General features: G+C 35.2%; 1 protein-coding gene across 2 annotated transcripts; it reads left to right on the top strand.

Annotated features, from left to right (window-relative positions):
- The first annotated feature begins 663 nt into the window (after nucleotides 1-663).
- On the top strand, nucleotides 664-16332 carry LOC140166431 (gamma-aminobutyric acid type B receptor subunit 2-like). Of its 2 annotated transcripts, none has more exons than XM_072189898.1 (11): nucleotides 664-793; nucleotides 1809-1903; nucleotides 3755-3821; nucleotides 4707-4790; nucleotides 7906-8056; nucleotides 9107-9239; nucleotides 10330-10437; nucleotides 10724-10846; nucleotides 11038-11170; nucleotides 12631-12839; nucleotides 15784-16332. In XM_072189898.1, exons 2-11 carry the CDS (start codon nucleotides 1883-1885, stop codon nucleotides 15901-15903), a joined length of 1149 nt encoding a protein of 382 aa, XP_072045999.1. In that variant the 5' UTR covers nucleotides 664-793; nucleotides 1809-1882; the 3' UTR covers nucleotides 15904-16332. The 2 variants fall into 2 exon arrangements, with proteins under 2 accessions (XP_072045999.1, XP_072046008.1); XM_072189907.1 differs by having other exon boundaries at nucleotides 12631-12855.
- Nucleotides 16333-16800: the final 468 nt, after the last annotated feature.

Raw genomic sequence — 16800 nt, 5'->3', positions numbered from 1 at the left:
AATATTTTGGGCAAACATTTTTCGCAAAATATTTTGTCAACCCCAAAATAACATTCTGTTTAAAATGTTTTGTATCAAGTTTTCAAAAATGTTTTTGGAACGTTATAAAAACTTTTTTATACCCTTTATATAACCCGACATTTAAAAAAAACATTTTGGGTTTGCTGAGCAGTTTATTATCAAGAACTGTTTTTTAATGTTATGAAAACGTTTTATACCCTTAATATACCCTTTATATAACCCGACATTTAAACGCTTTCTAACAAGCTTTTATAACCTTTTGCAAATGATGTCGAAACGTTTTGTGTTTGCTGGGTGAACATTGAATGTCTGAACGTGCAATGGTAAAAAATATAGCATGATGTCAAATTTTGACTTTTTATTTCACGTGGCGAAACTCTGGGGAGAATATACAATAAATTAATGTAGACCTATAACATTATAGTGAGGTGAGGCAGGAACGTACATGAGACAAGAGACGAGGAATGTAATGTACTTTTAAAACACTATTTTCCTATGATAGTCACATAATTGCTTTAGGGCAATGGAGTCAGGAGTGTTATTTCTTTTATCTTGAAATATTAATGTTTTGTTCACATATCAGAGCTATATAAGAGATTGTTTTCAAATAATTATATTTTAATGTTGTTCTTTTATAAGACTGCTCAAGATTACTATGCCGAGTATACCACTATTTCTGGATCGCTCTACTTTTCGTTGCACACTCTGGCTTACGACGCCGTACTAGCAGCAGCACTTGCTTTAAATGGCTCTCTGCAACAACTTCGAGCAGGTATTTGTAAATTGGTTTATTCCCATATCTCTCGTTGGGCTGGTTTTCTGACACTAGACTCAGTGAGACCACCGCTGTATCCTAAATCTTGCCAATGACGATAAACCCCGGGATTTAGAAAATCTTTAGAAAATTATAATACATATAACAAGTATAAACAGAAAGAGAAGCTCGAACGAATTGGTATATAAAATGGATTTTATTTTATATATAATCCACAAGCTTCATCTATAATATTCTCTTGGGTCTGCATCCTATACTTGGGTAATTTGCAATCCTCGCATTGTCCCATATCGCCTTACACTCTGTTAGGGTATAACGCATTTGGGCCATCTTCTCCATCTTCTGAATTGAAACACATAACAACAAATTAAACTATAAGTAAGTGGGTTAATGCATGTGAGTTGTAAAGGTGCCTTTGCTTTATATCATGCATATAGAACGGTATCAAATCCCGGCCCGAGTGCAATCAATTCATCTCAAATTGTGATTGATAAGTAAAGAAGGCGCATTGCGGCAAACGCCATTTTGATATACATGATATATAAGCGCAAATGTGAAACAAGATCAAAATTGATAAAATGTTGGCAGCAAAATTATTTTTAATCATTCATTATTTTTGATAGGAATACTGTAGTATTGTTGATTTTGGTATCAAAATGTTCATTATTTAATACAGATTACAAAAATATGAATATCTCGATTTTAATATTTCCCAATCCGCCTCATTTACTCATGCTGGGTCACAATTATTAAATATTTAAACTCTGATTTTCACATAATCTCCTTCAAACTGATTTTCATAGTACATCAAAGTGCATGACATTTACATTTATAGCTGAAAATGTTCCGCTTCCGGTGTTTCATTATTAACATAACCCAATTAATATCGATAGTACATGTTTATTAATCCCTGCGGAATTGAGGGTGGAAATTAAATATGCTTTTATAAAATTCCTAAATGATTAAGCAAGTCTGATTAAAGCATTTTATCATGTAATTTTTTCGCTCTCAGTGAACAAAACATTACATGACTTCAAATTTGGGGATACAGAGACTCGAGAGATCATAGCGAAGACACTAGATAACATGTTCTTTCACGGGGCATCGGTAAGTATTCAAATAAGAATATCAAAAAATATTATATTTACAATTTATCAGAAAACCATTCTTTGTATTTTACAAGGGAATCTTTTTCGTTCGAGGGTGCTCTGTATTTTTCTTAAAATCTATATGAATATGAGAAAAACTGGTGAAAAATTATGTTTATTATTTAATATATTTAATTCCTATCGATCATGCCACTGTTTTTTCCATGACGAAAACAGTTTATAGTTGAATTCGAAGATATAAAAATATCGATAAGTTGTATTATGTACGTTTTCGCTGTCAATATATTAAGGGGGTACTACACCCCTGGCCAATTTTGTGCCTATTTTTGCATTTTTCTCAAAAATTATAGCGCATTTGTGACAGGCAAGATTTGTATATTATAGGGGCAAAGACTACAACTACTGCACTGAAAATTCAGCAACTCAAGGCAAGTAATTATTGATTTATTGATCAAATATTGGTTTTCCCTCATTTTTAACTGTAACGCCACAACTGTTGTCTGTGCTGAAATAAAATTTCCAGTGCAGAAGTTGTAGTCCTTGCCCCAATAATATACGTATCTTACTTGTCACCAATGCGCTATAATTTTTGAGAAAATGCAAAAATAGGCACAAAATTGGGCAGGGGTGTAGTACCCCCTTGAATGATCTTGCGAGATTTTCATTAATTTGCAGATAAAAAAATAACAACAACAAAACATTACAGTTTAAAAAGCCCGTCTTAGGCACATAATGCAAAATACAATCAATCAACAAAAGCTTGAAAGAAAGAAAAAATAAACATAGAGACGGAGAAACAAATTTACTATTCAATAAATGTGTATAAATTGTGTAGTTCATGTCTAACCGGTAAACGGTAAGATTACGTTAATGCTTCAGCTTGTAATGAAATCAAAAAAATGCTCTCGCTCGTACACATCTATTATGTACACTTGGGAATTCGTCGAGACTATTGCCACTTGTTCTCGAAAAAGTGGGAGTCAAGAATGATTGGTATCAAATGGCTCTTAATTGATGAATTTATAGAAAGTTAATATCTTGTGATAAAAGATGACGAATAAAGAGGTGTGGACACAAAATGGACATAGCAATCATACAGATATGGAACTAAATTACAGAACTAACTTTGTATAACATTATATTAAGCCTATCACACAAGAACAAAAACGGGGCTCCAAGAATTAGTTATCAATTGAGATTAGCTTTAAATCACATTTATTTCGAAAGTGTTTGATTGAATTTGTTACTTTATGATTAGGGTTAGCGTTAAGGGAATTCCATAACAGTGGGCCGGTAATTAAATGATCAGTGACTACTTTCTTATTTCTTATTTGATTATACTTATTACCGTTTCTTGTGTGGTTGCTATGAATATTAGATCGTTTTACAAAGAAATTATCGAATGTAATGGTAGTTGTTAAACAGAATATTTATATAATTAAATACACAAAGTTCTAGTTACTAGTATCACTTTGCACTTTGCTTGGTTCACGTTTAAACAGTCAATGGAAAGATTATATTACGCTATGCTTCCGATTGCATTAATAAAAAACGCCCTCGCCAAAAATCTATAAAGCGTGAATATTTGTTTAGCAACTAAAACCGAAGTGCACAATAACATATTTTTTTAAACAGTGCTGTTTTAGCTGGGTTTTTTTTCTATAGGACCTAATGGCTGAAACCATAGGATTCATTTGATCAAGGGGTGTCAGTGTTTGTGGAATTATCAAGGGTTAAACACCTTCGGCCTTACTCGTATCAATCGAAAAAAAAACCTAATCTTTTTTTCTTTGTTTCTTATTTTGTCTTTTCCTTATTTTTGATGGTTTATTGTGTGTCTTGATTGCAGGGTCCTGTTGGTTTTGCAGACGATGGAGATAGGCTCGGTGTATTCAATATACAACAGTTTAACATAAGTAAGATTATATTTTTGTCATTATGTTTTGTCAAATTCGCAAGCGCTTCAAACAAACTGTCGGTAACTCTTTCAATGTTTAATGAAATAACTGCAAGTTATTAAATTCAATTGCAATCCATATTTCAAATGTATTATGTAAACTTTAGTCAACCAAAAATATAGTGATCTCCCCATATCTCGCCATATAGTTGATGAAACCAATTTAATTTGCGCGTTGTGGTACATTTGAATGCAGTTATAACATTTTTTGGTCGGATGGCTATTCATCAAAACATATTCTTAAATTTTTTCTAATAAATTACAGGAAATTAAAGTGAATAACATTTATTAGTTATGTATTGTGACATGTGCATAGTGTGAAAACATACAGACGATATTAATAATTTCAATTCACTGAAATGAACATCCAACGTTGATGTTTTGATGGTGGGTCGATGACCAGTATAATAACATCTGATCATCATTTAAGTTGAAATAAATGGCGTAAAATCGCATGAAGATTTCTCAATCATGTGGTTTGTAGCATGTAATACAAATCTAATAAAATTGGCAAAGTTATCAGAATAGACGTTTTGGCGTGATAACCTGCACAAGCAACAGAAGTACACCAGTATATTGCACAGTATATTGCACTTCAGTGGTGGGCGGTATACGAAACTATAGAAAGCGATATTATATCATATGACTGAGTGAGCCAATAGTCAGCGAGTGACTAGCGTGGATAAGTACGATCACATAAAAGATTGCGTTTTTTAAATTAGAAAATCTATGACTAATTATATTGCATTACAGGAAACTTTTATATGCGTTATTCTTTAAAACACATGCTCGTATATGACGCTCACAAGAGTTATCTTAAAAGTGCACTTTTATATACTTTCAGGTGGTTTTACACAGACCGTAGGTTTTTATCAGTCTTATGATGAGAAGTTCATATGGGATGCACCACATAAATTGGTGTGGGCAAGTGAGTATAGATTTGCTGTTTTTCAGTCAGCCGCCTGGACAACCAATTCTTTAGAAATGCTTAGTCGCGCTAAAAGTCGATCGATACATGTAAAAATCAGCACAATTCAGAGATACACCTTTTTGCTATGAAATTAATTTTCTCGGTCAAATATAAAGCAATATTTTTTTTTTTTTCTTCAGTAATGTCAGTTAAAAACTTGGTGCTTGGATATACATTTTTTAAAAATCCTGGTGTTAAAATTAAGCATCAAATTGTGTCTTTTAGTGTGATATTTTTGATTTTTATAGGCCTTGAATTCGCCTGCGAGCTTTTTACGGAATTCATGTTTTAGCGTCTCAAACTAACATAGTTTGCTAAAGAAAGATATTTCCCACCTCTGTAAAGCACATCGTGTGGGTCTATATGTTATAGTTTTGTCAGAATTTCCGTTTTTGTTTTACCCTTTTTCCATTCATGCTCCGAAAATGTCAAACTAAGTAAAAGTAGGTAATGGTGAGTACTTTTATCTCGAGAGCAACCAGCAGAAATAGTCGATATTTCCTTTGTTGGTATCCAGGTCAATTTTTCATTGAAAGCAAATTGCCCGACCAGCGATTAAATCCCCAATTGGGTGTTCTGGTTAAACATGATCAGTAGGAGCGCTATAGGTCTGGGAATTTCTTTGCTATATTGAAGTTCTGGCAACACTATAGCCATGCCGGTATTCCTATTAAACCTAGGGATATCGATCCACAATGCTAGTACTAGCCTTAGATTTCACGTGTTGATTTTGAAATTTTTTCAGCCGACAGTGAAAGATGGTGAAATCAAAACGGAAATTCTGACAAAACTATGATATATCGCTCACGGTGATGTGCGTTAGAAAGTTGGGAAAAATCCTTCATTAGCGAACTATCTTACTTTGAAAAGCTAAAAGGTTGATCAAAAAAAGGCTCGCGGGCAGAGTTTAAGCCTATCAAAATCGAAAATCTTACACTAAATGACTACATTTCACGCCTAAGTTTAACACTAGGATTTGAAAAAAAATACAGTATCAAGCACTACAGTTTTTCCTGACATTTACTGAAACAATGAAAAGGATTGCTTTTCATTTGGCCGAGAAAATTAATTTTACAATGAAAAGGTGTAACGCAAAATTTAGCTCATTTCAACACCAAATTCGATCGTTTGTATTGCCTCATTAAGTGACTGAGTGAGCCTTGCAGAACAAAAGAATCGGTTGTCCAGGTTGCTAACTGTTTTAAAGATAACTACATACAAGAATAATTTTATTGAAAGTCTTCCGTGAGAAAGTGTAAACATTATGATTGGATCAGGCCAAAAAAAACCAAGTTTGTTTCCTGTAGCGCGCGCATTTCGTTTTTGACGGCTTATTGTGCGAATTTGAATTTTTTTCACTTACAAAGAAAAAAAAGAAGAAGAAAACCCGGAGAAATCACAAAAAAATAATACAAAACACTACTGGAGTAAACATTTATACATTACACAACAAACGAGCAGAGTGAAAAACTACTGCAAGTTGAAAGGGGTCATAAATATTCTTGAATATGAAGAATATGTTTTTGTGTGTGTGTTGGAGAGACCCACTGTAAATTTCCATTCCAATTTGCAACCAAAAAGGTGTTTTTTTTTTCATTTGAAGACATGGATAATAAAAAAAAATCATAAAAAACCGCATTTCGCATTTGACTTGTTTGACCTACTACATGAAACAAACATGGTTTTTTTTTTGCCTCATAAACCCGGGTCATAAACACAACACAAAAAGAAAGTCCGCACTATTGTAACCCGGCCTACACCAAAAACTGGTCAGTGTTATGACAATTTGATTGATAAGGTTGATACCAAATTTTGCTACCAAACACTCTAAATAGACAAAGATTGATACCAGCATATGAGATTTGGTGTATTTTCAAAAGTTGCAAATCAAAACGATACACGCGGTCGAAACATAGAGGGTCTGTATCCCGCTGCCCGATATTTGGTACGGTTTAGAACTTTGGGTCTATAATAAGAAATCCATGGTATTTATAACGGATGAATATTTTTGATCTTAGGGATGAAATCAAAACTCGACCGGCGGTTGACCGTCGGTTCTGTCCGGTGATTGTTCTAAACAATGGCAACCTAACGGAACCGCTGGTCAACTTTAAAGAGCTTTATATTGAATGTACGTGAAGATTTCATAAAATAATATTATGGAGCTAAACTGATATGAAATCCACTAGCCAGTTATTTGGGTGTAGAAATTAAACCAGATACATGGCCAATGGATCTCACAGTTAGACGGGGAAAGACTCGCTGAATACTCGAACAGAAATATACGGATAACAAAATATAACTTCACAATAAACTTTAATTCCGCATCATCAAATCAACAAAGTGATCACAACATAATATAGATTACGGATTGAATACGCTTGCGGTCCTTCTCCCACAGTGACTGGCCATCGACTACCTAGAATAATAGGCGAGGGTACTTGATGAGAGAAAGCCGCGGAGCGATATATTTAAATGAGGAAATATAGAAAGAAAATAGCGCCATAACAATAACAAAACACATTATTCTGATGATGGGAGAAATAAATTAAAAATAACTGAATATCCCGATCGTGACGATTAGAATAACATATAAATGTTTGAATAAACAAAGGGATCACTCGTTACCATATTAGGTCAACTTTACATAATTCTGCATTGTTGACCATCACCTTAAAGCCATAATGTACCTTTTCCATCAAATTTTACTGAATTGTTTGATTTTTTACTCAAAATGCTAACATAACTTTAATAATAACTGTCAAGAAAGGTTTCTGTTCATATAATAAGATAACGAGAAAAAAAACGGGAAAGAAACCACGCTGGCTATTTTGGCCGTTTAACTTGTGAATTATGACAGCATGTCAAATTTGCTCTAACCAACACAACGAATTTGGCTGATTCCATTTAGGTGTAAGTTGGACCATGATGTCAAAAAATAAGAATTGAAAAAAAAAAAGCAATTTCATATCATTAGAAAGATTGTATATTATGGCTTAAACGTTATACCAATAAAACATTGTGCCATGTGACATAACATGGTTAATCATGTATTTCTTTTTTATTTGCTTAGATGGTGCACCACCTCATGACGAGATCAAGACGGAAGAAAAGTTGCTGACGATGTCACCTGGCATTTTAGGCGTGGTCTTCTGTCTGTCAGTCATGGGAATTCTGTTGGCAATTGGTTTGCTAGTTTTCAATATTGTTAAACGAAATGAAAGGTACAAAATTTGAAAAATGGGTAACAAGATAATTGTTTTAATCATCAAGTAATGTGAACCTTTTTTACCATTGTAGGTCCTAATCAAAACTTCTTTTTTCTGCAAAAATATTGAAAAGAATAAGATATTCGCATTGACTCCGTGCGTAAAGAACCATTTTTGCCCTTATTGAAGGGCCAACATGGTTGGGTTTCCCATGAACCTACCAGGCAAGATCCAAGACCCATCCGGGGCTTTTGGGGCCTATCATTTAGCATTTTCCTACATAGCAATGAATATGTGAATATTAACAACCCAATAAACGATCCACTAGTTCATATCGGTATGAATTCGGCCTAATCCAAATTCGGCGTTTGGTAAATTCATGTTATGGATGATTTGAATTTAGCGAACAAGGGATCAACGATTTATCTCCAGAGGGCAGCATATCAATTGTTTAACGGTGATCAACGTCGGACGTACTACGCTGCACCGTTAGCTAACCCAGTATGTCGCCCGCTTTCGCTTACTTATCAGGCTGAACACTGTTAAAAATAATGATATGCTGCCATCTAGAGCTAAATTGGTCGATCCCATGTTCACTAATTCAAAATAATCCATGCGTAACATGAATTTATCACTCAACACTTAACACTCAATGTCCAGTGGCGTAGATTTCTTTTCGCCATTGGGGGGATGGGGTTAGAAAAAAATTCTTGAAGTCAGCACCTTTTGGCGACAAAATAAGGTTATGGTACAAATGCGCGAGAAGCGCGCGAAAAAATTTGCAATATTAAAGCTAAACTGGTGAAATATTGTACAAAAGTTGAATAAATTCGCGCGGAGCGCGAACAATTTAGCACTTTTTAGGTTGAAATGGCCAAATATGGGGTTAATTTGATTGGAAACCCATATACAGGCGTCAACATTGGGGGGGTGATTGTATGGATCATCCCCTGGCAAAATATTGGGGGATAAATCCCCCCATCCCAGGATCTACGCCTATGTCAATGTCGTATAAATACTCCGATGTTCTTTTTAGGACAATTATTTTATTATTATTTTATTTAGGACAATTAAAATGTCAAGTCCCAACATCAACAATTTAATCATAGTTGGAGGCATCGTGTCATATGTTGCTGCAATAATGTCTGGAGTCGATAGATCGCTTGTAGGAGAAAATGCTATGGACCACGTATGCCGAGTGAGTATTTAACCTCTTTTTGTCTTTGCGTTAAATTGTTTTCAAAAGTGATTGATTATTTTGCTAAAAATATGTCAAAATGTTTTAAAGGAGTATTTCGTGATCCTAGCATCCTCTTTTTCTGACATTTTTCAGTACATATCCACGAAGAAAGCATATCCCTAAAATTTCAGTTGATTCCGATATTGCGTTTGCGAGTTATGCATGATTATGTGTATTACACTGCTCCATAGACAATACGTTGTAATTTCGTTCTGGTGCACCAGAACGAAATTCAAATTTCGCGATATCTTTGCTAAACGAATTAATCTGCAAGAAATATTTTGAACATAAACATTATGTAGCCAGAGGTTTCCAGTGATATAAAAATCTCAACTTTTTTTGAGAAAAGTGGGGGGATGAGGCTGTGGATCACGAAATGCCCCTTTAAAAGCTCAAAAACCATAATTATAAGAAACCAGATTTGGTCATCTCAGATTATTAAATATAGTATCCTCATATAGGTCTGGTTGTCAAAACCAAGATGGAAGCTTTAACAGCATGCCTCGACTATATTAATACGTATTCATAAATAGGCACGTGACCACCTCCGCGCTGCCATAATAGCTTATAGACAGTAAGTCTCGAAGTGACTTTCTACATAGCGGGTGGTCTTCCTGTACATTTTGTTCAACTTTTTGATTATTGTAAACGTTTGCGTCGATAAATATTTTTCCGTCGGCAAATACTTTCAAAATGTTATTTTTGGTAACATTATACAAATTCGGAATCCCCCCATGTGTAATAATTTTGCTATTCAATTAATACTTAAATTTGATGATATTTATCTAAAGATTTCCTATCCTTTTCAATGGCATGAAGATTTGGTCACTCTTGCTGGTCTTGGTATGTCGTGCCCATGGACCACGTGCCGTATTTATAAATACGTATTTATAAATATAGTCGAAGCATACTGTTTAAGTACCTGATGAATGTGTAATTGTTCATAGTTTATATATCAGGTTCCAGATAATGAACGTTTTATTTCAGTGCATGTAAATTGTTTTGGCCATCTCTAACAAGTCTTATCAAATTCGGTTTCTTTGAACAGGCACGCTTGTGGCTTTTGGCTCTTGGCTTTACCCTGTCATTTGGCTCCATGTTTTCTAAAACCTTTCGAGTACATCGAATATTTCTAAACAAGAAAATGGAAAAGAGGGTACGTGCTTTTAGTTAATAAAAATATGCCAAAGACGAAAATAGCAGAATGAGAAGAAGGAGGAGGAGGCGGAGGGGAAGAAGAAGAAGAAGAAGAAGAATGTGAAGGAGAAGGAGGGGGAGGAGGAGGAGCTTCTAATATATCTTCGCACATTTGTAAGCTTGTACAAGATAATGCTCAAGTTACAGAAATTTTAAAGGAATACATATTATTGGTTAAGTTAACAATTCTTTCCAATCAGTAGTTTTCTACAACTTTTAGCATCTTAATGCGATCTTTATTACAGGTGGTGAAAGACTATCAATTACTTGGCATGGCAATGTCTTTTGTTGCCTTGGAAACGATATATTTGCTCATTTGGGAGGTGATGTATCCATTACATGCTGTCACCGAGACATTTTTGAGTCAGGTAGTTGTAGTGTTATAGTTGGACTATAAATGTGTATTTTTTTTTTTTTTAACGGAAAACGTATGAATTAACTATGAACTTTATCGAATGTTTGCGTATACTTTTCCTTACAACCCAATTGTGAATCATAACCCATGTGCACGAATCCTTAAATTGAACTTTAATTTCAATTTTGTTTTCCTCCAATAAAGGCCACAATAAAAGACGATTTGATGATAGTCCCGTCCATAGAATCGTGTTATAGAGCAGAATTCCGCAGCATTTCATGGCTTGTAGGTATCTACGTTTTCAATGGGGTTTTACTACTGTTTGGGTTGTTCTTAGGTAAGTTAAGTTTATTTAATAACCCCCTGAGCACTACCTGCTGAGTGCTGATCTAACATTTATACCTCTGATTGGTCAATTACATGATATCTTCATTTTAATCACCAATCAGAATGGAGCTTTGCAAATAATTCATGCGTGGTGAAATTATTCTAACAATGTTGCTGATTGGTCCAATTGATAATGAAAACTTCTTTTTGGCCAGTCGGTAGGTAGTTCTCATAGGCCCGGCCAATGGTGATGAATTTGAAAGAAACACTATGATTGTTTTTTTTCGTAGAATTTGAAACTACGACTGATCAATTTAAAAAGGCAACGATTTCCGGAATTATGGGAGAACCCGTTGATTAGAAATGACATGTGTTTGAGGAGATGTATTCTTATCAGAGACAGAAACATTTGTGTGTTTGTTTGTTTTTCTTTTCTATGTGCTCATTGGCATAGAGCTATACTAACTGATTAAAATGTTTCTCTTTCTTAATGAAAAGTTAAGTTTCAATGTCTTTGAAAAGGCATTTTTATTTTCCCTGAGCACGGATGTCTTATTTTGTTTTAAAAGCAAGGCACAATCGTAGTTTCTATTTTTAAGCATCTGAATTGCCTATGGAGTGTTATTGAAGAAAATGATTTTTTTTAAATTTAAGGAATGGAATTTTTGCTTTATAACAATAATATCGTCTTTTCAGGTATTGTAAAATAATGTCTTTCCACGATTAGGACTGTATTTTTGATAAAGAATATCATCTTTCATGGACCAGGACAAACTTTGAATAAGGATGTCCTCTTTTCAGGGCTGGAGCATTTTATAACAACTGTCTTTCCAGGACCGGGGCTACCTTTAAATAAGAATGCTGCCTTTGATCCGCGCTTTCCAGAGCTGGAACAGTATTTTGTTAAAAACGTCGTCTTTCCAGGACCGGGCTGCATTTGCGGTATAAAAATATTATCTTTCCACGATCAGGACTATATATAATATCAATTACAAAAATAGCGTCCTTCCTTCTAGGGCTAAGGCATCTTTGAATAAGATTGTATCATAAAAATCAATACAGTGAGAAGGGAAATGTAGATTCTCAACATCAACGTCACCCAACAAATGCGGGTAATATGTAAAATAGGGGGCCTACTGTAAATATTTGGCAATAAAAATGGCGTGGGGGAGTCTGTTACAACGTTTGAATAAACTGTTTCTGGGCTGGATCAAATTGTAATATAAATTTTTTTTCCAGCTGACTATATGTTTGTGTGGGAATAGTGGCCGAGGACATTATATAAGAGTGTCGTTTTTCCTAGGCCCGGGCTACCTTATAAGATGAATGATGTCTTTTATAGCTTACTTTGAAAAGGAATGTCTTATTAATGACTAGGCGAAACTGCATGCATTTCAATAAACATTTTATCATCCAAAGGCTGTGAATCATTTTAATTCAGATTTTGCTTTGTCATTTTATATTCCTCAGCGTATGAAACTCGTCATGTTCACATTAAAGCCTTAAACGACTCCAAAAACATTGGCGTGTCAGTGTACAATGTAACCATACTGTCAATAGTGGGCGCTATCTTCAGTTTACTAATGGATCCTCTTCATTCTCAACTCGTCTACATCATCACAGCTATGTGTATTATACTCAGCACTACATCTACTTTAGTTATTATATTTGCGCCCAAGGTAAAGCATTGCACAGGTACTGAATTCAATTCACTACACTACACCTCACTCACTTTTTATTAAATAAAAATCCAAACTGAGTATACCAGATTCCTATTGCTGTCGACCCTAGAGGTACATTACTGTCAATCTACTTTGTGGCTACTCTAGAGTACCAGTGCCCAGGAACCAGTGCAGTACCAATCCAGCACCAACGGTGTGTATTCTTTAGGTGTAATTCGGATAGAGACCAATGAAAAGTACTAGGGCAGTGTACCTCTGGGGCGGCAGCAATTTAGGAAATTGGTAGTGTACTGTGTATTCTTGAGGAGGAGTACTCTCTTCGTTGTGGCTTTCGTATACTGACTAAGTCTAGATTTGTATTATACTGTCTATGTTGGTGGATTTGTGCACTTCAAACAATACACTCTTAAAACCATCTACTCATTTTTGAATTGAAACTTGTCAAATTTGACAAGGGAAACTATCCAGATGGGAACATAACATATTTCTTTTCAAAATGAATCGGATCATCAAAATGACAAGAAACTACTCCAATTGGATAAAATTGCCTTGACGTTTAAAAAAAATGAATAGGTTCGTGTCAAAAATGACCCAACTTATCAAATTGGAGTAGTTTGTTTTGTCAAGAATGACAAAAAAAAAATCAAATTTGAGCAGTTTGTCTTGTCAGAGGGGGACTTAACCGAATCTTGTTCAAATGAAATGGGTCAAATAATGAGTTGGCGATCTTGCCAATTTGAATAGTTACTTGTTAAAATAAAACGGGAAATATTCATTTTGATAAGATTGTCGGTTCAAAGTGATAACATATAATCAAAATAAATAGTAAATCTCATCAAAAATATATGACTAGGGATTTTATTCAAAAAATGAATTGTACGAAATTAGAGTGTATAATTAATACCCACACTCCGCTAATCACATGAGGAACTTCACGCATTATTTACTCAGGGACTTCATATTCGTCAGTATGCGAAATTCACGATGATTTATACCATTGTGTTGGTGGTGCACTATGCCAATTACCAGAGTTGTAACAAGTCATGCCTTGTGACTTGAGATGAAATGAGGCGACTAACTCGAGTGATATTCAGGGACTTGATTCTATTGAATTTGTACAGTGACTCGAGTGACTTCACTTGACCGGTGCTAAAAATTAGCCCAAATCACTTGAATCGAATTTTTGGTGACTCGTTACAACCCTGCAAATTACCATGTCTTACACGTACTGGGTTGCACCTTGCATGCTTTCCAAACCCCCACAAAATTTTCGATTCCCACTAAAACTCCCCCTCCACCTGGCATAAATATTGAACGGTCCTTAAAAGAAGCGTCACACCAATTGTGGTAAGTATAATGTTTGGAAAACTCCGGTACAGGAAGTTACGGAAGTCTCATGTGCCGCGGCTGTACATGAATATTGCGTTGCGTGGTTTGCTTTATTTTTTAGCCTCTCCGATCCGCTTTAACTTTACGCATTGATATATTTTGTGGCATCACAATTTAACCCTTGCTTCCGTGCCCTGCCGGGCTCTAATATATTGGAACTCCATTATTTGCCAAGTTTTTACTATCGTGACTATGAAAGTCTCCGGCCTCAGCCCTGACGGGCTTGCGGCCTTCATGTTGCGGGTCTGTACCGGGTTATCCCATACATATACCACCTAATACCACACATTGGACCACTTTGCATGCATGATGTAAATTGCATTTCTCCATCCAGACACCTGCATTTGTATTACCTATATATTGCGATGTGCATTGTATATTGATTTAGTATCATTTCATTTGAGAAAGCTTCTTTATAAGGATACTAAAAATCTACTACATTATGATCTAAGATGCTAACACGTCGCCGCAAACTGTAAAATTAAGATGCAACCATGGTGAATTGCACAAATGATTCAAGCTTGATTCAGCATTATGCACGATATAGAGGTGTAAAAATATAAAATTAAACTTGTTAAATCTATTCAACTGGACTCACGGTTTTGAGAGGCAACGGTTTCACACCTTATCCTAGGTGCATCTTCAGACCGTTGCCTCTCAAAACCGTGAGTCCAGTTGAATAGATTTAACAAGTTTCATTTTATATTTGATTATACCTGGATGAATGACAACCTTCACAAACGTAGATATAGAGGTGTGTTTAATTTTTTCAAATCTGACTGTTATGCTCTTTTATCATGTTTATTCTGTCACGACTGGAACATGAATTCTCGAATACAGTGTAGCCTTTCCGTTTCCAGGTTAAACATGAACGAAATAAAGAGTGAACGAATATGCTCGTGCGTGTTAGGTATGTGAGGGTGTGCCACCCGCATGCATGTAATGTTTGTCTATGATCTATCTTCAACACTGTCCGCCCTCTATTCGCCCTAGAATTTAAAAAAAAGTGATGATGTAACAGGATTTACTACCATAGCAATAGATGAATACAATTTTTGAATATATCGCACTGCACTAAATACGTTCACGCGGTACTTATGCATTGAACCATTATCATGCTGATCACTCCCACCTGTAAGATTAGTATCTTTGAAAAGAGCGGTCTTGTATTCAATTGATGATTGCAGACATACTGAGGTGATGGGTGCAACCTGCTTGTAGTGCAGGGCGATATATTCAAAATTGTATTCATCTATAATTGCTATGGAAGTTAATCCGATCTATTACGTCATTTCTACAGCGCAGCGAAAAGAATATTAATATCGTGTTGATCACTCGGACCTTTAAGGTTAGTATCTTTGAAAAGAGCGATACTGCATTCAATCTATGATTGCAGGTGATTAGTGCAACCTACTTGTAGTGCAGGGCGATATAATCAAAAATTGTATTCACCTATTGCTATGGAAGTTAATCCTGTTATAATACATCATCACTTCTACGGCAATTACAACAAAATTTATTATTTGCTAATTCGTTGATCCATTTCTTACAGGTGTTGGAACTCACAGGTTTTACCACGGTGATGGGCATACACCTACCGGAACCCACTGAATCGTCGTTGTCATTACATGGTAATCGATCACGGGTGGAGCCCTCAAATGCAAACACGTGAAGTGAAATCGCCCTTCACGTATAAGTCACAGTTCAAAAAGCCTACAGTACCGTGCCTTTTTATAAAAAGTTTTAATACTAACAAGTACTTCTGTGTGGGATGTCGATGTCAGAGCTTCGATGATGACGTAATCCAGACATTGGCAATGAATCCTATCGGAGAGAAAGCAACAAATCTTACTACATATTATTAAATACTGAAATTTCTTGACCATCCGTACCGCTTTACCGATATCCGTGTGGATTCATGCTTCGTATACACGTTGTCCATTAAAAGTTTCATTGGACTGCCTCGAACAGTTGATCCATTTGGGTCCTAAAACATTATTGTTATCGGTCAAGTAAAAACCAAGGAAGTATAAATATAGTCTTTTCGATATTCCCGATACCTCAAGTCTTTTTCAGCATTCCCGATACCTTAAATTCCCGAAACCTTTTAAGGTTAAGACTTAAAAGTCTTTTTCGTCTTTTTGGACATTCCAGATACCATGTCTTTTTTCCGACATTCCCTATAATTGTTTAGCGTGCAGGTTTATATAATTTGGGCTATGAAGGGTAGTTCGCAAAAATAATGCACGGGAGAAGAATACATAACGATATGAATAGAAACGGGCACTAGAAGTGTATGCCTAGTTAACGTCGCTGTGTGAAAAATAACCGGCTAATATTAATAAAAGTACTCTTCTAAAATTCTAGAAAATATAGTTTTGTAACATGTCCTAAATTTTTAAGCTAATTTAGATGTTTGGAAATATTCGTACTTTGGTGTTTTAGGAACTTGAGGATATGTAAACGACAGATAACACCAAAAAATATGAAGAAATTGTTTCCAAACCGTGTTAAGTCTGCAAACCACCATGCTTCTCATTTTCAAGAACGCTGGTTAACAATAAGCACG

The sequence above is a fragment of the Amphiura filiformis genome, chromosome 1 (assembly GCF_039555335.1).
Source record: "Amphiura filiformis chromosome 1, Afil_fr2py, whole genome shotgun sequence".
In the NCBI taxonomy this organism is placed as follows: Eukaryota; Metazoa; Echinodermata; class Ophiuroidea; order Amphilepidida; family Amphiuridae; genus Amphiura; species Amphiura filiformis.
The sequence above is the reverse complement of the archived record's forward strand: the minus strand, read 5'-3'. Positions and strand labels throughout refer to the sequence as shown.